This window comes from Mandrillus leucophaeus, unplaced genomic scaffold (assembly GCF_000951045.1).
Source record: "Mandrillus leucophaeus isolate KB7577 unplaced genomic scaffold, Mleu.le_1.0 Scaffold68, whole genome shotgun sequence".
Taxonomy (NCBI): domain Eukaryota; kingdom Metazoa; phylum Chordata; class Mammalia; order Primates; family Cercopithecidae; genus Mandrillus; species Mandrillus leucophaeus.
In genome coordinates this window covers 859,819-883,647 of record NW_012107363.1, presented here as the reverse complement: position 1 = coordinate 883,647, position 23,829 = coordinate 859,819, and the positions used below count along the sequence as shown (strand labels likewise).

The following is a 23,829-nucleotide window of genomic DNA, read 5'->3' as shown; positions in this document are numbered from 1 at the left end:
CACAACTACACACACAGACTTGAGTCTTCCACAGATTTGAGGAGAGGGGCAGGCTCATGGAGGAAACGGAAGTGTTCAGGAGTGTGTGCATGCACGTCTACACGTATGGGGGAACAGCTCGCTGCTTCGTATATATTTGTGACAGTCCACTTAATCTCTGTTTTATAACAAGCAAATAAATGATTAAAGCAGCCAATAGCTCCCCCAGGTCTCTCTGGGGTCAACAACCTTCTCCACGAGCAGAGAGGTGCTCACACTGCCAGGAGATGGCCAGGGGTGACTAGGGAAGACCAGGCACTACAGGGTTTGAGGGCATTTCCAATGCTTGCCAGAGAGCCAGAGGGCATTTATGAAAACCAACCTACTCCAGGGTTTGTCTGGGGCGAGCCCCTGGAGTACGACGCCAGGCCAGCCGGCTAAAATCAACAGCTAGAAATGAGTCAACATGTGCGTCAGCCGGCAGGCTGCTCAGTTAATCCCTGTGTGGGGGCCTTGCTAACAGCAGGACAACTAAAGGTGGCCTGGCCCGCCACTGCTCACCACCACTGTCTCACGCACGACCGCCACGGTAGCAAGGGGGTGGCCTTGGTAAAAATTAATCTGAAATCCCGTCTTACTCAAAGTCACGCACATTCTATTGCCTAGAGGAACACATACAGCCACCTGGTTGAGAGGGCCTTTAAAAGACAAGGAAGATTCTAGAACATTATGTCGGATGGCATCTTGCCTCTGCTCAGACAGTGTGGAGGGGCTGGCCATCCACCTGAACTCAATGACCAGGGAACGATTCTCTTTTTAAAGCCCCAATTTCTGCTCCCTGCAGTGTCCACTCAAGACCCTCCTCTGACATGGGATTAAAAAGTTCAGTCTCCTTTTCTGCAGAGAAGCTTCAAACAAATGCAACTCCTGAGATGGAAAAAGAACGAAATTTTAAAAATGAGTGAGGAGTCTGCTTCTATGAATAGAACGCTGCAGAGCCCTCGGTCTGGGCCCGCGGTGATCAGCCCTTCTGCTGCCACGAGAAACCCGGAAGCAGCATCACCACACAGGTGGCCGAGCGGACCCATGAAGAAGGCGGGCTGCGGAAGGGAGCCGAGACGAGATTCTGCTCAAACCTGTGGGCAAAAATGTTCCCGCGTTGGATTTTCCGATTACGTCATGTTAAAAATGTTCCCGCGTTGGATTTGCCAATTACGTCATGTTAAAAATGTTCGGATTTTCAGATATGATGAGCTTTGTTTTCAGAGGATTTTATCTACGATGACAGCTTGCACCTCCAGGCTCCAGAAGAGAACTGTGTGGAGTCTGGAACATTCTTTGTGGGAGTAAGCCTGGCTCACAAAGAGGCATCTGCCATTTTCACTTTGGGTGAAGACCTCTCTGTTCTGCACACGGCTACTAAAAGCTGGGACAGCTCTCAGCCTGGGGAGATGCTTGTGACGATTCATTACCTCCCTCACAAGAGACTTCTAAGACGACAAGCTGCAAAGGAATCAAAGTGCTCTGACAGCTTCAAAAACCGAAGCGAATCGGAGCCTTGTTTATTTCTTGTCAGAATAGTTTAAATCTCTCCCTTCTGAAAAGGACTTTCAGGCTGGCTGGACACAGGGTCTCACGCCTGAATCCCAGAAGTTTGGGAGGTCAAAGTGGGAGGCTCACTTGGCCCAGGAGTCTGAGACCAGCGTAGGCGACAATAGTGAGACCCTCATCGCTACAAAATTGTTTCAAACAATCAGCTGGGTGTGGTGGCCCATGCCTGTCATCCAGCTGTTTGGGAGGCTGAGGTGGGAGGGTAACTAGAGTCTGGCACGTTGAGGCTGCAGTGAGCTGTGACCCTGCCACTGCACTTCAGCCTGGGCAACAGAACAAGACCCTGTCATTAAGTAACATAAATAAATAGGACTTTCAGGTGCTACGCAATATTGGACTCACCACCCATAAGTAGGTGACATAATGCATCCAAACAGGATGCATATGCGAGGAGGCATTACTATAATAGTACTTACACCAGACGGCATAAACTGGGACACCTGGGCCATGGCCGCCTGGCCCAAGTTACCCTTTCACCTGTGACCCTCACTGGCATTTCAGGAGTGTCTTTGCCAAAACCATGCCAGAACCCCAGCTTCCTCATCTCCCATTAGTAAGGCGATGATGGCTCCCAATCTGTGAATATGCCCGCCTAGGGCCAGCTCTGAGCAGACCGTCAGTCAAAAACATGTGCTCGCTTGGTTCAAGCTCTTGGCCATCCCGGCCCACGTCTCAGAGCTTCGGCAGACCGGTCAGTGTCATACCCTGGACATACAAGTGGGAGGCGCAGAGCCTTCCACCTGCAACCCTAGAGGACTCGCAGCTCTGGGCACTCGGCGGGGCTCACGCTCAGACTCATCTGGCTCCGAGTCCCTGGAGCAGGGCTGTTGTGCCTGCTGCTCTCTGGGCTGAAGCCGCTCCTGCAGCACCTGGGTTCCTGCTCTTCCCCCCCAAGGGTGGGCTTACTCTGACCCTCTCCCTGGCTCCAGGATGGTGACCTTTCAGCCTACTGCCCGCCTGACAGCTGGTGGCCCAACATCTCCTGGTCCTGGCCCTGACGCATGCACCCATCTGAGCACAATGATGGCAGTTCCTTCAGGTTCTCAGTCGGTTCAGAAGACAGAACCCCAGGGTGTGTGCATGATGCTGCCCGCAGGCACTGTGACAACCATCTGCTGGGGCCCCTTGTGCTGGCCTCAGTGGGGATCCTGTGTCATGAGGCCAAGCTTCTGGAAATCCTGGTGCTCTCTGCAGAGTGAGACAGGCACACAGCTAATTGAACCATGCGAGCTGAACCGTGGGCAACTCTGTGAGAGGCCATAGGGCCACATGGCCAAGAAAACAAGCTGTCAGGCCCACATTGCTGGGCTTCCCCCCTTTCCTCCTGCCGCCCAAGCTGCTCATGTCCTCCAGGTGTGCCCAATGTCACCCTGCACAAGTGCCACCCACCACGCTCCCACACTGGCCTCACTCCCTGAGCCCTTGCAGGTCCAGGGGCAGTGGGCGCCTCTGCAGGTCCTCCCTGGCCTGATGGACATGGGCACTTTGTTTTGGGGGAAGGCATCTCAAGGCACTGGCCTCCACTCTAGACATACACGGAGAAATCTGCTAAGTGACGAAGTCTAGATGAAAGTCGGCCTCAGCCCGCCCCACCACCCTCTACGCTCTGCACAGAAGGACCCGAGGCCCCGTGCTGGCCATCCCAGCACTCCTGCCCAACACCGCCCCTGGTTTCCGAGCCTGACAGCTCAGGAAAGAAAGGCCTCCCTCCCGAGGACACATCCTTATGAGGAGAGATGATGTCCCGAGGTACCAGCGGCGCGGTTCTGGGACACTCTGTGATAGGCGACAACCTCCTCACCTGCAGCTTCCGGGAAGGTGCCCTGCCTAAGGTGTGCGAGTCCTTGGGAGGCAGGCTCCGGCCTCACTGCGGTCTCGGTCACTCACCTTCAGGCGCAGCGGCAGGTCCTCAGGGCTCTTCCCCGCCAGCTCGTCGTCATCTTCGTCGTCCTGCAGGAACAGGCTGCTGGGGATGACGCCCTTGGCGTACTTCTTAGTGATCTCCACAAAGTCATCCAGTGCGATGTAGTTCTTGGCTGAAGCATGAGAGAAAACAGCATGGGGGCCCCACTGCCGCCCTATCACAGAGCAATGGGCTGGGGATGGTGGCGTGGGGCCAAGCTAAGAAAGGAGCTGAGTGGGTTCAGGTGGAGGAAACCCTTCCCTGGGTGGCCTGAGGGGTGAGGACCAGGCTGGGTGAGGAGGAAGGGGGCAGGTTTGCTGAGTGCCAGCCTCCACTCCTGGCCCCCGGCCCCTGGGTGTGCTGTCCCCACCCCAAGTGTCCCTCTCTGCCTAGCTCCTCATGCCTGGAGGCCACTTACCCACACCTTTCACCCAGTTCACCTACCAAGCCTCACAACCTGCATCTCCAGTGCATGCTGACTCCCTCCTCTACCTCCAGCCAGCGTGTGGCTTCTCACAGCACAGGTGACAAGCCGCCCTGTAGGCCAGCACCCTGCCAACCGCTCCATCCAACACGATCTGCGCCCCCAACCCCTCCGTTCAACATGATCTACCCAGGGCCTACTGTGCACCTGCTAACCGCTCCATCCAACAGGATCTGCCCACACCTACCATGTGCCTGCTAACACCTCCATCCAACATGCGCCCTGCCATGGGCCGACTTACCCCTCCATCCAACATGTTCCACCAAGAGCCTGTTACGTGCCCACTGACCCCTCTACCCAACGTGATCCACCGAGAGCTACGCGCCCACTGACCCCTCCATCTAACATGATTCCTAAGGAGGCAATGAGGCCCCTGAAGGACCCCAGCTACTGTGGGTGAGATGGTGTCCAGGAGGGCCTCCATGGGAAGGACGAGAAAGAAAGGACCATGCTGGGGCAGGGCAGAGGGAGACAAGCCAGGGTGCTGTAGAAACCCTAGGGAGGAGACAGGCTGCATCCAAGATGGCAGCCGTGATAGTGGGCGCCGACAGACCTCCTAATGGATCAGCTGTGTGTGCAAGAGGAGAGGAGTCGGGGCAGCACCCAGATGTAGCAGCAGCAAAGAGAGATGAGGCAGCCTTGGGGGGCCCACACAGGTGGCAGGTGGCACAGGCCTCAGCAGCTCACTGTAGACACCCGAGCTGTGAGCTGACCATGGGACAGCCAGGTACAGGAGATGTGGAAGGAGCATGGGCAGGAGGCAACCCGGGCAGGCTGGAGGCTTGCGGGTTGAGGACGGCGTCTGACACACAAGAGTGGTCACCAAGGCCACCCACACATTTCCCTACCAGGGCACAGTCCCTGCAGGAAGACCCTGGTCCCCACAAGGAAGGCCCTGTCCTTATACGGATGAATACCTCGGGCAGGACGTCCTGTCCTGAGAGACAGAACATTAGTCTAGGGACCCCAAGAAGGAGTAGCAAGGATGGCAGCAAGGGCCCCGGGCCTGGCCGGGCAGAGGCTCTAAGGAGAAGAGTAGTCATCTTTGCCCACGCTGCCGATGGACCAAGTCAGACAAGACAAGAAGTGGCCGAGCAAGGAGGTCACTGATGGCCTGGACGAGCCGCTTCGGTGGAATAACGTGGGAGAGGCCTGAGAGCACGGGAGAGGGGACGAGAGACGGGGACGACAGATGCCTCTTTCTGGGAGTTCTGTTGGAAAAGCGGGCAGAGAAACAGGTGATGCCTGATGGGAACGTTCTGATGGAGGGGAAACAATGGGGGTGCTGGGGTCCTGTCCCTGAGGGCCTGGCGGAGGGGCCCCCAGGCTGGCAGTGCTGACTCCTAACTCACCCCCAGCAACAGAGACTGGGCCCAGCAGCGGGTGTGCCCGGCTCACCACAAACCCCTGTGGGAGTGGGAAGTGAGGTGGGGTCTAGACTCTGCCTGCAGTGCCACCCAGGATGGAGACCCAGGCTGGGCTGCTCCTGCCCAGAGGTGCCTCCCTTCAGGACAGCAGGCACCACGCCACCTCAGTGGCAGGACACTGTCACAGCCTCTCTGGTCCTTGGGTTTCCGAGTCACAGATTTCTTCCCATTTCCACGTGAGGCGTTTCTTTGTCTCCCCCAAATGGAGCAGGAAACCCGCAGCCCCAGCACCCATGCCCGCCCACGCACAGGCAAGGGCTGTGACCACACCCTCTGGACAGTTTCTCACTGGCCCAGCGGGAAGGGGGGATCTGTGCTCCCACCCGTACTCTGCCCTACAAGCCACAGAGGCTCCTAGGACAGTCAACGTCCTTCAGTCCCCTTGTCTGATCATCTCGCTGTTCAGAAGGGAAACTGAGACCCAGAAAGAAAAATGAGACCTGCCCATGTCACAAGAAGAGTCTGTGGCAGACCTGGGTCTTGGCCCAGGCCCCCATTGATACTGAGCCCCCAAGCCCCCCGCCTGTCTATCTTCTCCAGGACAGGAGCTCCCGGTGCCTCAGACTGCCGAGTCTGCCCCATGTGGATGGAAGACAGTGAGGCTGGCCAGCTGCACCTGGAGGATGTGAAGTCTCTTCTCATTCTTTCACCACAAACATCCCAAAGGCACCCCCAGCTCGCTGTGCCCCAGATCTCTATCCCCCCGCCTAGGCTCTGCCCGCTCTCTTCCCTGCCTACCTACAAAGGGCCTATGCTGGGGCAGAGCCCCTTCCACACCCTGCTGGGTCTCCTGGGCCTTTGCTCATGCTGTTCCCTCTGCCCTGAGCCCCTCCCCTAACGCCCTCCTCATCCTTCCCCACTCAGGACTCCCCCGCGGATCCCCACCCCCAGTATTTCCCTGTCCAGGAGGGACTGGCACATCATGGTTTCTGTCCTGTGTCTGCCTTCCCTCCAGTGCGTGCACTCCAGGTGGGCAGTGTCCACTCCCAGCATCCAGAACACTGATCCCCAAATGGACCGCCCGAGATCCTAGCAGGGCCAGGATGGGGTCACACAGGAAGGAGAGGTTACCCTGCAGGCATGGGCCGGGAGGCATGGGTGAGACTGGGCAGGCCAGGGAGAGGTCCCACAGGAAGGAGAGGTCACCCTGCAGGCACGGGCCGGGAGGCATGGGTGAGACGGGGCAGGCCAGGGAGAGGTCCCACAGGAAGGAGAGGTCACCCTGCAGGCACGGGCCGGGAGGCATGGGTGAGACGGGGCAGGCCAGGATGGGGTCACGCAGGAAGGAGAGGTTGTCCTGCAGGCGTGGGCCGGGAGGCATAGGTGAGACGGGGCAGGGCTGCACTCACACTCGCTGCTGACCAGGCGCTCCAGCATCCGCCTCTGCTTCTGCACGGACTTGGGCACAGGGCCTGGCTGCACCTCTCCATCTGCAGGGGACAGGGTGGATTAAGAGTCAGACAGGCTGACCATCCCCTCGTGCCCTGCAGCCCACCAGAAACTGACGCACTGTTCCCAGGGCACACCAATTTCAGGGGGCGTCCTACGTTCTGGGGATCACAGGGCCCCAGGGCAGGCAGTGCAGGGGCCACCACACCTCTGCACCTCCAGCTGCCAGGGTGGACTCCACACCCTGTAGTGTGCTCCCACTTGGTGATGGACACAGTCCGTCCATTGGTAGATGTGCTCACAGAGCACTGGGCAGAATGCCCTCTGGTTTGTTCAGTGAGTGAGCACTGGAGCCAGGGCAGATGCTGTCAAAATGCCACCCACACACCTCCCCACTAGGGCATGGTCTCTACAGGAAGGTTCTGGTCCCCTGGTCCCCACAAGGAAGGCCCCTGCCCTCACAGGGAAGGTCCCGACTCCTGTGGGAAGACCCAGCCCCTGAGGGAAGGGCCTGGCCCCTGTGGGAAGGCTGGCGCCCAGGGTGAATCCTCGCACCGTGCTCGTTGACCTGGCCGACATTCTCCAGCAGCTCCGCCACGGCCACCTGCTTCTTCTTCTTGGGGTTGAGCTTCCAGTACATGACCAGGGCTGCCTTGCGCACGGCCCTCTCCAGGTCGGTCTCGGAGGAGAGTTGCCTCACTTCCCGTTCATTCTCGGATGTGATGCCTGAGGGACAGGATGTGGTCAAGGCCTTGTGTGCCCTGCCTAGAGCTTTCAGTGCCACTCTGACCCCGCCAACTCTGCCTGGAAGGCTGTCGAGGGAGACTCATACAAGGTGTCAGGACCTGGTTACCAGGGAAGGATGGATGGACACCTGGCCCAGGAGGACATCGCACCATGCCCCTCCCACGTCCACTCTCCAGCTGGGAGGCCAGGCTGGTCTTGCAGCAGACAGCCCCAAGCGCCCCCTATGTGGTGGCAGGAAGGAGGCAGCCTCTTCCTGTTCCTCCTGTTCCCGTTTCACCCTCCCAGAAGGTGCTGCTATCCCCCTCTCAGAGGTGCAGACACCGAGGCACAGGCCTGTGTTCTGGCTCACCCAAGGTCACACATTCAGAAAGAGGCAGAGCTGTCTTGAACCCATGGTGGTCTCACTGCAGTCACAAACCTGGGCGCACTGGCAGGGCCACCCCTGTGTCCACAGAGCTTTCCTCTGTCTCACACACAGCTCAGCCCTTTCTAAGGAAGGCTTAGACAGCAGGGAGAGGGAGAGCAGGTTTTACTACTGGTCCGCGGCTACCCTCCTCCCTTTACCCTCAACAGCCTGGGACGCCCACACAACCCAGTAGAGGGCAGGAGGACTCGCATGGAGATCCTTTTGAACATTTCCCAAATTTTCCACGTGAGCACGTATTTCTTTTCGAATCAGAAAGCACAACTGCACATCAGAAGGTGTGTGCAGCTGGGGGAAACACAGGGGGCCAACCAGCCTCCTCCCTTGCACGCTCTGCTCCAGCAGCCTCTGGGGTATCCCTGGCTCCTGCCAATGAGCCGTGTGGGCCGCCTGAGCCCCCTCCAGATCATTCCACCTGCTCTGGAATCAGGAGGCCAGACTGGTGAGAAATTCTGGTTAACAATGCCATTGTTAGTTTTTTCAAAACCGTCAGTTTAATTTTCAAAGAAAGACTCTGTATAGTAAATGTAACTCTTAAAATATTATGATACAAGCTGGCTGCAGTGGCTCACGCCTGTAATCCCATCACTTTGGGAGGCCAAGGCGGGTGGATCACCTGAGGTCAGGAGTGTGTAACCAGCCTGGCCAACATGATGAAACCCTGTCTCTACTAAAAATAAAAAAATTAGCTGGGGTGGTAATCTCAGCTACTCAAAAGGCTGAAGCAGGAGAATTGCTTGAACCAGGGAGGTGGAGGTTACAGTGAGCCAAGATCACGCCACTGCACTCCAGCCTGGGTGACAGAGTGAGACTCCACCTCAAAAAATAAACAAAAAACAGAAGACAATACACCAAAATATGGGAGCTGCTTCTGGGCTTCAAGGTTATGAGTAATTTGTATCTTTATGTGTTTTACATATTCCAAGTTTTCTATGATAAACATAAAATACTTATACAAAGGTATCATTACAAAAAACACCTTGTGACACCCACTTTCGTCTTTCCCTGAGACATGGAAACTTCGGGAAGCACACTGCCCCACGGCACCAGGGACAGCCACTTCCCTTGCGCAGGACAACGTCCTAACTGAGCACCCGTGGCCTGAGCTGCATCCCTTTCCTCCCCTGCCTCTCTGTTTGAAAGAGATGATCTTTGAGGGGTCAGCCTGCCTCCTCCCAAAGTGAGCACACCTGCCCAGGTCTGCGTGGGCCCACAGCCCCTCAGCTGGTCCGCCCAGACCGGATGGACGTCAGCTCAGGGGCATGGGCCGCTCTGACTGCAGGTCACATCACAGTGTCCAGCTTTGCCTCAGGGAAACTGCCTCTCAGCTGAACCCAGGATCGATGTCTCCGTTTGGATCAGAACCCAGCAGGGAAGCAGGATGTATAGTTACCACTTGGAGACACCAACACAAGCCAAACAGAATGAAAATGGCTTGGTCTGTTAAATATCCCATGTTAGGTCCAGAAACAGTGTCTAAAATGACAAGGCCACCAGCAAAACAGAAACTGAAATTTCCCAACAGCATCACCGGCATTAGGTTTGGTAAGATTTTAGTTGTTCAGTTAGCAAGCAGCATTACAAACTGCTCAACCCTCCAGAGGCTGTTCTTTTTTTTATTTTTTTTGAGACGGAGTCTCGCTCTGTCGCCCAGGCTGGAGTGCAGTGGCTGGATCTCAGCTCACTGCAAGCTCCGCCTCCCGAGTTTACGCCATTCTCCTGCCTCAGCCTCCCGAGTAGCTGGGACTACAGGTGCCCGCCACCGCGCCTGGCTAGTTTTTTGTATTTTTTAGTGGAGACAGGGTTTCACCACGTTAGCCAGGATGGTCTTAATCTCCTGACCTCGTGATCCGCCCGTCTCAGCCTCCCAAAGTGCTGGGATTACAGGCTTGAGCCACCGCGCCCAGCCTCCAGAGGCTGTTCTAAACCTCAGGCAGACCCACCCTTTCTGTCCGCCAAGCACCGGCGAAGCAGCTTCACAGCCTCCCGCCGGCCCTGCTTTGCGGCGAGGACCAGCCAGTCCACAGCAGTGCAGCTGTTGAGTTCTTCATCCGTGTCGCCGGCCAATTGCAGGTAGTGCTTCCCCACCTGCAAGACAGATGCCAGTCAGCCTCCAGCTTCTCAGACCCTCTCCCACCCCATGCTCCCAGCCAGCCCACCTCCTTTCACCCACTTCCCTTTGTCACCCAGGCCAGGAAGGAAGGGGCGGAAATGGGGTTACACCAGGCATGTCCACTAGGCTCGGCCCTACTGAGCCTCCGGCCACTCGCTCCTCCTCAAAACAAGGTGAGGAAGGTGTGGCCACCCCATCCACACAGTGAAGGAGTCATCACGGGCTCCGACTGGTACAGGCTCTCTTCCTTGAGTTGCTCCTGCCTGCCAAGGCTTACCATCAGTGCATGGAAATCAGAACCATGACTGGGTCCTTTACACCTCTCAAAACAGTCAGGGGACCACAGAAAGCCAGGGCTGGAGAGAGGCCAGCTAGCCAGGGGTTGGCACTGGCCCCCTGCCTGCTTTTGCAAATAAAGTTTTATTGAAATACAACCATAACCACTCATTTGCATGTTGTCCATGCTGCTTTTATGTGCTCCACAGCAAAGCTGAGCAACACGAGAAATTGTGCGGAGTCCAGAATATTCACTATCTGGCCCTTTGCAAAAAAAAAAAAATCCCTGCTAAAATGGTTCAATCTTCTCATTCTACAGATGGAAAAAGTGAGGCCCAGGGCAAAGAGAGCCCATAAAAGGGCTCACTACGCTCCCCCAGCCTCCAAATGCCTGGGCAAATGGATGTTGGAGGAACTTTTAAATACAGTATGTCTGTGAGGTCAGGAAATAATTTTTTTTTTTTTTTTAAGATGGAATCTCACTGTGTTGCCCAGGCTGGAGTGCAGTGGTGCGATCTCGGCTCACTGCAACCTCCACCTCCTGGGTTCAAGTGATTTTCCTGTCTCAGCCTCCTGAGTAGCTGGGAGTACAGGTATGCACCACCATGTCTGGCTAATTTTTGTATTTGTAGTAGAGACACGGTTTCACCATGTTGGCCAGGCTGGTCACGAACTCCTGACCTCAGGTGATCCACCTGCCTCGGCCTCCCAAAGTGCTGGGATTACAGGCGTGAGCTGCCACGCCTGGCCAGAAATTCTTCATTTATAGTTTTGCATCGAAGCTTTTCTCCTCTTTAGGGAGAAGAGGGGGCGGGAAACTGCTCAGGATAACTGTGGTCACCTGCTTGAGTCCTGTGCAAGGGGACAGAATGAGGTGGGAAGAACTTGCCTCCACAGAGGACACAGGACCCCCAGCTACCTCCTGTCTCAGCCTGCTGCTGGCTTCTCCCCTTACTGTAATTCAAAATTCAAAATTCAAAATCATTGTATTTCTGTCTGTCTACTTGGGTTTTTTGGGTCTACTTCTTCCACTAACCTGTCACCCATGAAGACGGGGCCACATCACGTCCCCAGCACTGGCACAAAGCCCAGCCCGTGGCTGATGCTGAGTTAACGGTCACTGCTCTGAGGGCCCTGTGCACACAGCTAAAAGCCAGGTGAAAGGCCAGTCAGGGAGATAAGAGTGTGCAGCATACACAGTGTATGTTGGGGGGTGGCACAGAGCAGGCAGCTGCAAGAAGCCAGGAGGTCATCCTGGAGGAGGTGATGCCCAAGATGAGGTGTGAGCTGGACAAAAGGGGGAAAAGCGCTGCTCCCCAGAGGGGTGCCAGGAGGAACACTGGCACAGTGAACATGGGCACCCGACCAACATGGGGCTCAAGCGGGGTAGGGTGCATCATGCTGGCTCCTGACCCCAGTCTCAGGCACCAACACTTCTCTGTGGGCTGTGGAGCTCGTGGCCAGGCCCGTTGTGCTGGGGGCAGCGTCCTGAAGTCCCCGCCGGCACTGCAGTCCTCACCTCAGTCTGTGCCTTGGGGTCCCCGGCCTTGGCCCTCTCCAGGATTTCTTCAAAGGGGATTTCCACGTCTCCTTTTGTAGGCCCTTTAACACAGAAGAAACAAACACACATGTCACAAAGCCAGCTTTGTCGCTTGTCAGAAGGACGGAGGGGACGGCAGGAGGCTCTTCAGATCTGCTGCTGCTCGTCACCTTCAAATCCAGGCCAGGAGTACAGAGAGACACAGACACAGAGAGGGAAGATGCCCAGAAAGTCACTGTTTGCCTTCCGATCACAAGCAGCCCCGAGCAAGGTGAGCAAACTCTACGCGGGGGGGGGTGGTTCAACAGCAATTCGAAGCTCTTGGGGTGGGAGGCACGGGAAGCAGGGGAGCACGGAGCCAAGTCCCACCATCATGCCCCTTGGCTGAGGCCTGCTCCAGCTGTGGCTCTAGAAAGATCCAAGGACTCAAGTTTGACAGCCCATGACCTAAGGAATACAAAGAACCTGCACCCAAAGCCCAGCACCCCAACAGATCAAGTTCATGTTTTCCATGATCGTACCAACATAAAACATATTTTTTTGGAGATTATAATCAGTGTATATACATCTTGATATTACCTTTTCCTTCTTAAGAGTGAACGCCTTAGCCTGTTCGAGCTGTTATAACAAAAATATTAACACCATAGACCAACCCTGGTGGCTTACAAACATCAGAAACGTATTCCTTTCGATTCTGGAGACTGGGAAGTCCAAGATCATAGTGTTGCAGACTCCGTGTCTACTGAGGGCCTGTGTTTTGGTTCCGGTCTCCTGGCTGCGTCCTCACAGGGTGGAAGGGGCAAGGGAGCTCTCTGAGGTTTCTTTTATAGCGGCACTAATTCCACCGTAAAGCCATTGCTCACGATTCATCACTTCCTAACACCATCGGACTGGGGGTGAGGATCTCAGCACATGAAACTGGGAGAGACACAAACTTTCAGTCCACAGCAGTGGATTGTCCTCTGGTTTCCCACGATGCGCTGCAGTCAGTTCACCGTTTGGGTGGCTCCTAGATCTGTCAAGGAGACAGAGTCAGGTTACTGGGCCTCTCCGCTCCTCTCCATCAGGTCCGTAGGTTGCTTCCGATAACCTCTTGTTTTCTACAGTGGTGCCATGAACCGTTTCTTTTCTTTTGGGAAGTCATTTTCCTAGCACAGGTTCTCCAGTTAAATTATTAGACCAAGGGTCCAAATATCAACTACAGTTCGTGCTGTATGTTACTTCCTAAGAAGTTATCTGAATGTATAAAAGCATCACGCAGTCTTACCCATTTCACCCAAGTGTGCTGACAGTGGGACAGGCTGCATGGTTCCCAGTAACACCACACCTAGGACCAGCCTTTCTGGTCCAATTCTCCCAGGGCCTTCCCAGAACCATCCCATGCCAGGCTCTGAAGCGGCTCTGCAGCACCAAATGCTGCCTGGCCACTGCCTTCAGAGGACCAAATGTACAGGAGACAGGACTCCCGTGGGAGACAGCATGGGACGTGGCCAGGTGCAAAGGCAGAGAGGAGGGGTCACACCCAGTTTGCAGAGGGCAGAGGGAGGCTGGGACAACTCAAAGTTGCAGGCGGCAGGTGAGGCCCTCACAGGTGAAGTTGTGTGGGTGAGACACACATTTGCAGAAGGGAAGAATTAGATGGATTCTTTACAAGCTCTTGTGGTCAGGCAGATGCACTCCAGCCCTCTGGATGGGCAACTTGCCGACACAAAGGCCCCTATCCCTGGATGCCCCTGTCCCTGGATACCCCTCTCCCTCGATGCCGCTTTCCCTGGACACCACCCTCCCTGGAAGCCCACCTCCCTGGATGTACCCCTCCTTAGAGGCTCCTCTCCCTGGATGCCCCTCTCCCTCAATGCCCCCCTCCCTGGATGCCCCCGTCCCCGGAAGCCCCTCTCCCTGTCACCCCCCTCCCTGGAGGCCCCCCTCCCTGGACGACCCCTCCTTGAATGTCCCTCTCCCTGGACGCCCCTCTTCCTGGACGTAACTCTCCCTGGACGCAACTCTTGCACAGAGTTTCGGGCTCAGCTTCCTTGCTGGGGTCCTCAAAGACGCTGCTCAGAGATGGCATCAGGTCCCGCAGGGCAGCCCTTTTGGACACCACCCTCCCCAGAGTCCCGAGACCTTGATGCTCCCTGAATCCAACAAGGGTAATTCTCCCTCCTTGCTGCCGTTGCCCCGCGAGCCCCCCCGGCGTGCTTTCTGGTTGCAGGCTCAGCAGCAGGCTCACGATTCCTAGAGGAACTGCAGACACAGAGCCTGCAGGCATCAAGGCCGTGGGCCCACACAGCAGTGTGAGTGATCACAATGACACAGACCCACGTGTGGATCCACGCTCAACAGTAAGGTGCTGTGTGACCTGGTGCAGGTCACATCACTGCTCCGAAGCAGCTTCCATCTGATCGTTAACATCAATCTGACAGGATGGTTTATGATGAAAAGAGATGCTTTGCAGTGAGTGGTCCAGAGTTGCTGTTCACAAGAGGAGGCTTTCTCTTCCCTCCCCACTTCCCTAGGACACCCCAGGGCCGTTGCTGTGCTTCCCACCACAATGCCAGCACCTCTCGCGAATTCAAATCTCTTTACTTGACGAAGTTCACAAACCATATTATTCTTCCCTTTTAAAAAAAAATCAAAACATGGAAGGTCCAAGCCTGTGTGGTGGTCTAAAAAGATTCTTCCAGTCCGTAATTAATTTTTCACAGAAGTTATTCATAGCCTGACATTTCTTTTTTTCTTTTTACTTTTTTTTTTTTTTTGAGATACAGTCTCGCTGTGTCACCCAGGCTGGAGTGCAGTGGTGCAATCTCGGCTCACTGCAAGCTCTGCCTCCCAGGTTCACGCCATTCTCCTGCCTCAGCCTCCCGAGTAGCTGGGACTACAGGCGCCTATCACCATGCCCGGCTACTTTTTTGTATTTTTAGTAGAGACAGGGTTTCACCATGTTAGCCAGGATGCTCTCAATCTCCTGACCTCGTGATCCACCCGCCTCGGCCTCCCAAAGTGCTGGGATTACAGGCGTGAGCCACCGCGCCCGGCCAATAGCTTTCAAGACATCTTCCCAATATATAGAACCTTTTTTTTTTTTTTTTTTTTTTTTTGAGACGCAGTCTCACTCTCATCGCCCAGGCTGTCGTGCAGTGGTGTGATGTTGGCTCACTGCAACCTCTGCCTCTCGAGTTCAAGCGATTCTTCTGCCTCAGCCTCCTGAGTAGCTAGGAAAACAGGCGGCCGCCACCGTGCCCGGCTAAGTTTTTTGTATTTTAGTAGAGACGGGGTTTCACCATGTTGGCCAGCTGGTCTCGAACTACTGATCTCAGATGATCCGCCTGCCTCAGCCTCCCAAAGTGCTGGGATTACAGGTGCGAGCCACCGCGCCCGGCCCAGAATCTTAATGAGATGGACAGACACCCTCTTCATTATTCCAGTTTCCATGTGGCAGTGGTGGGCTTGTCCTGAAGACCAATTAGCTTAGTCCATGAAGCAGGAGCCTTCATGGGCTCAAAGGCAAATCCCAGCATGCTCACTGCTCATGCCAGAAAGATCACCCCCAGAAGCCGGCTGCATCAGTGTGGACCACCAAGACCCATGAAACACACGTTTTTCTGTGTGCTCGACCTCCGTTCCTTGCTTTTTCTGATAACTGCATCTTGATGCCCCTTTTGGGGAACGCCCCCCACTCTCATGGTCTGGGTGGCACTGCCCCGTCTCCTGTGCTACACAGAAGGCCTGCACCCCCACCTGGCCAATCAGAGTTGCCAGGTCATCTCCCTGACTACAGCACCTGGTTCGGGGATGGACACGGCCCAACAGCGTTTGTGCTAGAACTGCTGGGAAATGGGCTTTCCCCTTCTGCTGATCTTGGCACGTGGATGCCAGCTTGAACTGTGGAAGGTCACCCTGTGGGCAGAGCCCCTGAGACAGAGGCAGCACAGGAAAGCAGAGTGGAATGGGGGCGGGGCGAGTACTTCCTGATGACATCACCTGAGCCCCCGGATCCAGTCATGCCTGAAGCAAACTACTCTAGGCTCTACAGATCCATGGACTCATCAGTCCCTTGCTCCTCTACTTTTTTGGCTTGTGTCAACTTACATTGAGATTTTGTCACTTGAAACTAAAAGGGTCCTGAATCTAATTCATTCTTTGAAAGTCTGCCTATTAATCACAAAACAGCAGTGTGATCAGAGCTGGATATCATGGGCAGGTCTCCTTCCCTCTGTGAGGTTCCATGGCGAACACCCTTCACCTTTTTAATTATTTGTCATGCACAGGCCCTATGGATTTGAGAGATTCACGGATGCCGCGCGGAATCAGCCAATGACCCTCACTTTCTTAGGCACTATCTAGGGCCTCCTCCAGGATGCGCCCCTTCCCAGCACGGCCCACTGCCATTTCTTGCTGGAACCTGGGTCATCATCCATCGTCTATCACAGGTTCCGCCAGCCTTCATGGATGCCATCTATGTCCATGGGTCTCACCCATCTTGCCCCCAGCTTCCACTACGGCGCTGGACAGTACACAGTGAGCAGATGTGGGGAGGAACAACGGGGATCCCAGGAGGGAGCCACTGCAAACAGGGCCTGCAGCTGCCCTCTCTCCTCCCCAGATCCTAGCATAGTCCAGGACACAGCACCTGCCTGGCTGAGCAGCTGAACTGCCAAGCTCAACTCCCTGACTTAAACAGATATTCTGCAGAAACAGAAAAGGATGGAGAGAAGGCTTCTTCCCAAACACAGAACATCAAATCCACCCAAGGGGCAGTGGCTGGGGCCTCTCTCCCCAAACAGCTGGCTCCAAACGTGCACAAAATTCTCCCAGAGTGGGCTGGGAGTAGGGCAGCTGGCTTCCACTTTCACATTACTGATGCATCCAGACATGCTTCTATAGTGTTTAAAAAATTTTGGATGTATGTCAAACGCTCTTAAGAGTACAATCTTAGGCATGTAGTAAATAAATACAATGTAACCCTCCCATCTCTAAGGGTGCTGCTGCCCTCTCCCTGCCTCACTGGTCCTGGGCAAGCCCTTGACCTCCACGATCTCTCTGCTCCTCTCGTGACGACCACAACAAGGGGCTGTGCCAAAGGGAAAGGTGGAAAGAAAAGAGGATGTGCTGTGTGCTGTCATCATCCCTGTGCCAGAGACAGGGCACAGGGTGGTGGCCTCGCACTACCGGGGCATCCCCCACACGGGGAAGCTAGGGTCACCCTGCACCACAGGCATCCCGTCAGCCTCTGGGACACTGACCATGGTTCGCGTGAATGAACAGGCTGAATGGTCCTCAGCCCTCTCTTCCCAGGGCTGGCTGAGCTCTGAGGTGGGAACAGGGCAGACAGTGGCCTGGAGGCCCTGGCAGGGAGGGCACCCTTCTAACAGGCCCTGCCCAGGGGCGTTGGACTGGGCCCCCATCACTGAGCCAGTGGACCTTTCCTGAGCAATGGCCAAACGCCAGTCTGGGGTGCCAGGAGCCGAGGGCACCAAACTGAGAGACAGGACTCCTGAGCTCACCACAGCCCGCCCTGGGCCAGGCGAGAACGAGCATGTCCACCCATGAGGGTTGGGGCTGGGTACACGACTGTAGACTTCACTCGCGGTGGGAGGCTTCCTGGAGGTGATGTCCGAGGCTTGGAGCACAAGTAAGACAGGCACACTGCCAAGTTCCCAGAAGACTGAGCCTCCCCAGATCCTGCGGCCAGTCCTCACAGTGTGGTGTGGGGCTCAGCAGGAACACAGCAATCAGATGGGCCAGGTCAGGATACAGAACAGACATGACAGCTGCTTCCTAAATAATCAAGGGCAGGTGCCCCAGCAGCTGGCACAGCCCCGAGCAGCACCTCCTGCTGTGCCTGTCCCCAGGGCAGCGGGGGCTCCGCACACTCCACATCTGCGTCAGAGCCCCAGCCCCTCCTGGGCCCTGATCTAAGACTAAGCTCGCACCCCGCTGGGAAACCCCCAGGACCCTACCTCCTGCTGTGCCACCACCGTCCACCTGACAGCCCCAGCCAGAAACCTAGAGGCCACCCTGGCTTTCTCCCCTCCCTGTCTACCTGTCCCTCAGCCTTCCTGTGGCCTGGTTACTCCTCTCTCTGCTCCACCTCCTAGCTGGCCTTTAATGTAAACAATCCATCTGACAGCTGAGGCCCACTCACAACAATCCCCTCTCCCTTCCCTGACCCTCGGGGCCCTGCTTGGCCTGGCTGACCTCTTGACACCATGGCCAATTCCTTATGGGTCTTGGGTGCCCTCTGCTGGGCTCCCTCTCTGCCCAGGGTGCCCTCAGTGTAGGAGCTGGGGTGCCTGCTTTCCCCACGCCCGAAGGCCCTTCTTCGTCCCTCACTCAGCGGCTCTGGCTGGCAGTGCAGCCTCAGTCAGCATTGGTGGGTGCTTCCCGGTGGGATGCACCTCCTCCCCAGGGCTCCTGCTCCTGTCCATATCTGTGTCCCTGTGGCTGCCAAAGCAATCCCCCTATCCCCCATGGTTGGAAGGCCTGGCAGATTCAGCAGGCATGTGGGCTGGCCGCCCACTGGGGTCAACAGAAAGGGCATATGACTGCCCCAGAGTCTCATAGTGAGCTGGGCCACCTCATAGGAGGGTGGGCCCCCGGTCAAGGTGGTGGCAGCACTGCTGGAGAGACTTGTAGAGACAAGACTGCTGCTTGGAGACGGAGTGGCAGGTACGGCTTGGAGAGCTCCTGCATCTCACCTCCTTCCTCCCCCACCAACCCTGGGCCGTGTCCTACCAGTAGACCTGTGAATGACCAAGGCAGCAAGAGAGCTAAGGGCCGCACAGTGGGAAGGGGTGGGGCCTTGGCTGGTGCCCAGGAGGCCTGAGTGCCCACCAGAGCCACATGCTTAGCACACACTTAGCACAGGCTAAGCACATGATAGCCACAGCACGCCCAGCCTGAAGCTTTCCTTCCTCCCACCTGCACCAGGCCCGTCCCTCTGTGCGTCGGAGCCTGCCCTTTAGCCCCAGGGCTAAACAGAACAGGCCCAGAACAGACTTTCTGCCAGGGCGTGGACTCGCACAGCAGTGTCATGGTGGCTGAGTGGCTTGGTGTCAACTCTAGCTCTCTGTGCCTGCTGGATCACCTAGGACCAGGTGTAACCAGCCCAGCTTTATTCTCTTGTTCAGCAGAACAACAGGTTCCCCCAGGGCTGAAGACAACACTGGGGTGATCACAGGACTCACCACAGCTACCTGTGAAGAAACGGCCCCCCGCCCAACAGCTCTGGGGCAGCCATGGATAGGCAGGTGCTGGCCGTGGCCCACTGGCACATCACTTGGGCAGGTGCTGGCCCTGGCCCACTGACACATCACTTGGGCTGCTGTCAAAAATCAGAACAGACACCACTTCTCAGCACACGGGCATCCACACTCCACACAGGACAGTTTCCCCTCTCAGGGCTGCCATGAGGAGTCACGCCCTGGCACAGGGACACCCAAGAGCCCCACAGCTCCCTGCGGTCTCCTTTCTAGCCTGAGTCGCAGTTTGTCTTTACCTGTCTGGGCCCGGGAGCCCCTGAGTTTCTAAGCCCTGACCCATCGGCAGTGGTTCCCCAGGTGGCAAGTGACTTGCCAAGGCCACAGGGCCAGGAGGGGACGGAAGCACGGGGCTCCAGCCCAGGGAAGTTGCTGAAGCAGCCCCGCCCCAACCTTGCTGAACGGAGGGCTGAGAAGGGGGTCAGTTCCTCAGGGAGGCAGCCAGAGAAGGGCGACCCCAAGGCTGCTCTTCTCCTGTTCCCCAAGTGTACAGGACAAGGAGCAGCTCAGATGGGCCTCCGATGGTGCCTCCTCCAGGCAGTCTTCCTGATGCCCTGAAGAGTGACCAGGCTCTCCTGGAGGGCCCCTAGGGGACTGCAATGTGGGCTGTTCCCCGCGCTGCGCTTAGCCCCCAGAATGTAGTTCTTTGTTCACTCCTGTCTCCCATATTGCTCAGGGCTCCTGGAGGGCAGGCCTGAGCCTTCACTCCTGTCACCAGGGCCTGGCCAGGCACTGGTCTAGGGACAGGCCAACCTGCTCTGTGCACTTCTGAGCCTGTGACATGGGGATCCCTGGGCACAGCTGACCTGAGGTCCACAGTGACCACAGGCTCCAGGGTATGTTCAAATCTCCCCTCCACCCTTCACCAGCCACAGGACGCCGGGTCATCTGCTTAAGCCCTCTACCCTTCGGCTTCCCATCTGAAAAATGGGGCAGCAGCACAGCCTGTCTCCCAAGGCTGGTAAAGAAGCAAGTGGGCTAATGCCCTAAAAAGATGCCTGGCTCAGGGAGTTTCAGTTAAATAGCCACCCTTGTTGTCACCTGTTGGTATGTTAACTGATGCTCACCCATCTATGTTGGCTGGACGGGGGAGCCAAATAACAGACTCTCGCAGCAGCTGCTACAGGCAGGGATGCTGGGCCCTGCCCTCCCTGTGGCCATTGGGCATGCAGGGCCAGGCGTGCTGTGGCCACATCAGTGACCAGTGACTGGGAGACGGGACGCCCACTGCCCCCAGCTACAGGTCCAGTGTTGGGGTCTGGGCTCTCAGGCAGCGCCCAGGGCTTGCTCTTCACCACCCCCACACTGGAGACAGAAGCCAAACAAACCACAGCTGCTTCCTGACTCTTCTTATCTGAAACACACACAGTCTTGGACTCTGTCCCTTGCAGGCTGTTCTCATTACCCAGATTGAAACCAAGCTTCCCAGCCCTGGTCTCTGTTCCCCCAAAGCCATGAGGCTGGGCCCAAATCCCGGGGTCAGGCCCTCGTCCACCCAGAGGCCTCCAAAACAAAGCGGAGGAGCACAGTGATCTTTTAAGGAGATGCAAAGACAAACAGGACCCAGGGCTGCGGTGAGATTCTGAGGGCGCGTCCAGCAAGAGCGGTACATGGGAGTCTCAGTGCACTGCGACCACAGCAGGGAGGCCCCACGGCCCTGCCAGTGAGGTGACTGGAACAAGAAGGAAACCTGGGCCACTCGAGCGCCTCGTCTCTCACCCACTGGGTCACTTGGCAAGTCACCTAGACTTAGTGCCTGAGTTTCCGCTCTCAGGACGGCCATGAGGAGTCCCGCTCTGGCACATGGACAAGGCTGGTGTACACAGCAGGAACTCACCATGGATCTGGGGCTTCTGCATGGGCAGGAGGGGCAGTGATGAGCTGGAACTGAGCCCCCCTGGCAGTGGCCTCTCTAGCAAAAGTGGAGGCTGACCGAGGCCTGAGTGAGCTGGAGAAGGTGCCCAGGGGCCGGACTCCTCTGGCTTACACCCACCACCCTCACACCGCCACCTGGGAACCAACAAGCCTGTCAGCTCTGCCTGTGAACACCAAGGGCCTCAGCTCTGCTCTGAACACCCAGGGCCTCGGTCAGCTCTGCCTGTGAACACCCAGGGCCTCGGTCAGCTCTGCCTGTGAACACCCAGGACCTCAGTCAGCTCTGCTCTGAACACCCAGGACCTCAGTCAGCTCTGCTCTGAACACCCAGGGCCTCAGTCAGCTCTGCCTGTGAACACCCAGGACCTCAGTCAGCTCTGCCTGTGAACACCCAGGGCCTCAGTCAGCTCTGCCTGTGAACACCAAGGGCCTTATCTCTGCTTGTGAACACCCAGGGCCCCAGCATCCCGCCTCAGGATGGAGGTGAAGGATGCCCGTCCCTTACAAGTCTCCCTCAGGGAGAGGAGAAACTCAGCACCAAGGGCTTCGCCCGCATGTGGCCTCACTCCCGACAGTGTGGCTGTCACCTCTGGCCTGCCACCCTAGTTGGTTACAGAGGGCCCGTGAATTTACTCCATACATTTGGATGCTGTTGCAAACGGAAGCTGTGAAGTGCTGCAGAGGCCCTGAGAAGAGAAGGACTGCAGAGGGGTGGGGGCACCAGCACCACCTCGAGTGGGTGCCACAGAGGTGACAGGTGCAAGGCTCGAGGAGGTGGGTGGCCCCAGCGGACGGATGCCTGTGCACAGCATGGGAGCTGCACAATGCTGAATTGCAGGGGACCTGGAGGGGGGACCTTCCAGGGGTGGCTGGACCCCGTTCCCACCCAGCTATCCCTAAACAGCCCCAGCCTGGGCTTCCCGGTCTGCCCCCTTACCGGTGCCGTCTGCTCTCTCCCGGCTCCTGGTGTGCTGGGTGTGGGGCTCAGCGGGGGCTGCTGCGTCTCTAACACCAGGGCCAGGGCCAGCCTGGGGTCCGGGGGCTCGGGGCCTTTCGCTCCTCTCCTGCTCCAACGAGGCTGTGGCATTGAGTCGGGAACGCGCCTGGGGCTGCGGTGCTGGTGGGGGCTGTGGGCAGGAGGGGCCCAGCTGAGCAGTGTCGGAGTCCATCCTGCCTGAAGAAAAGTCAGGGTCAGGCCCACCCAGCACCGGCAGAGCCCACTCGGGCACTTAGTGTCTGCTGGAGATGGAAAAGCAGAGGGAAGCAGGCGGGGGCTGCCAGACACTCCATACAGGATCTCGCGAACACTCAGCACAGCCCCCACGGGCCAGCCCTGCTTCCAGGGAGGAAACCGCCGGAGGAGACTCACCCATGTGACGCTACAGATGGCACGGCACTTACAATCCCAGACCGGCAAGTGCCGAGGCCCGGAGTCCTTGCCTCACCGGGCATGAGCCACACAACCCTGACCTTCCCTCATTCAAGAAATGGGGATGACGATAGCAACACCCAGACACCACCCATGTGGAGCCCGGCTGCAGGGGGCTGAATTGGGCCCCACATCATGTGTCCACCAATGTCTGTGAACATGCACTTATTTGGAAAAACAGGTCTTTGAAGACGTACTTAAGGATCTTAAAATGAGATCAGCCTGGAGTAGGGAAGCCCTGGCTCCAATAGTTGATGGCCTATAGGAAGAGGAGGGTCACAGAGCCATGTGGAGATGGGTGACAGCGGGCAAGGAGCAGGAGGACCACTGGTCACTGCCAGAAGCTGGACAGAGGCGAGGAACTGAGCCTCCCTCAGAGCCTCCGGGAGGGACCCACCCTGCTCACACTTTGACTTCAGACTTCTGCCTCCAAAACCATCACAGAACAAACCTCTGTTGTTTTAAGCCACCAAGTTTCCAGCAGTTTCTTACGGAAGCCCTAGGAAACTACGACGCTGGTACTGAGTAAAGTTAATATGAGAGGACAAGGGAGCTGGGGAGGGGAGAAGAGGGCAGGGGAGAGAAGAGGGGGAGCCAAGCTGGTGGAGCCGGGATTCATACCCAGCTCTGCCGCTCCACAGCCCCCACCCCCAGGCCCAAGCCATGGCACTGAAGTCACAGGACTGATGCCCCAGAAATCAACACACGTAGTAAAAAGCAAACTAGGCAAACAGTGCGGTGGGGGCATCAGAAGAGACTAGAGTGCACAGAGATCCTGTGACCCGTGTCACGCCGGAGCAAGGGCTTTATTTTATTCAACAGAGGCCCTCACACGCTGCTTAGCAACATGGAAAACCACCACCATCCCTGTAATGAAGGACAACCACTGGCCACAGACACAGAGCTGAAAGCGCTGCAGGATCCTGAGCCCCGGGACCCGGATGGGGCCCTGGGTGAGAGGCGTTAGGGGTGGGATGCAAACCCCTGACGCTGTTGGACCTTGTACCTGCCGTGTGAGGCAGTGGAAACTCTTCCTCAGATTCCCAAATGACCCTCCCAAGCTCAGGGCCACAGACATCCTCTGAGGGGCAGAGCAGGGAGAGGCTGGTAAGCAAAGAATCTTGCTCCCAGCCCCAAGCTGCCGCGGTGCTGTGCTCCTGGTTCTGTGCCCACCAGCTGTGTGGTCCTGAGCAGCCCACATCCCTCTCTGCACCTCAGCCTCCTCATCTGAAAATGGGGACAGAGCAACTGTGAGGACCAGTGAGACCAGTCACCATGGGTGGCACGAGGGAGTCCCCCGGCCACCTCTGAACACCCAGTGCTTGGCACGGAGCCGGGTTCCAGGAGGTGCCCAGAGGTCACTTTTGGGG

General features: G+C 56.8%; 1 protein-coding gene across 2 annotated transcripts in view; it reads right to left on the bottom strand.

Moving 5' to 3' along the window:
• The window catches only part of LOC105555282 (wolframin), a 30,540-nt gene extending 8,335 nt beyond the window's left edge, over positions 1 to 22,205 (bottom strand). For both annotated transcript variants that reach the window (XM_012002139.1, XM_012002138.1), the window contains exons 1-6: positions 21,968 to 22,205; positions 11,873 to 11,955; positions 9,908 to 10,052; positions 7,349 to 7,519; positions 6,754 to 6,834; positions 3,478 to 3,626 (exon numbers count right to left, since the gene is read on the bottom strand). In XM_012002139.1, coding sequence (XP_011857529.1) covers positions 3,478 to 3,626; positions 6,754 to 6,834; positions 7,349 to 7,519; positions 9,908 to 10,052; positions 11,873 to 11,955; positions 21,968 to 22,199 — 861 coding nt within the window. In that variant the 5' untranslated portion in view covers positions 22,200 to 22,205. The remainder of the gene's footprint in view (positions 1 to 3,477; positions 3,627 to 6,753; positions 6,835 to 7,348; positions 7,520 to 9,907; positions 10,053 to 11,872; positions 11,956 to 21,967) is intronic.
• Between the last annotated feature and the right edge of the window lie 1,624 nt (positions 22,206 to 23,829).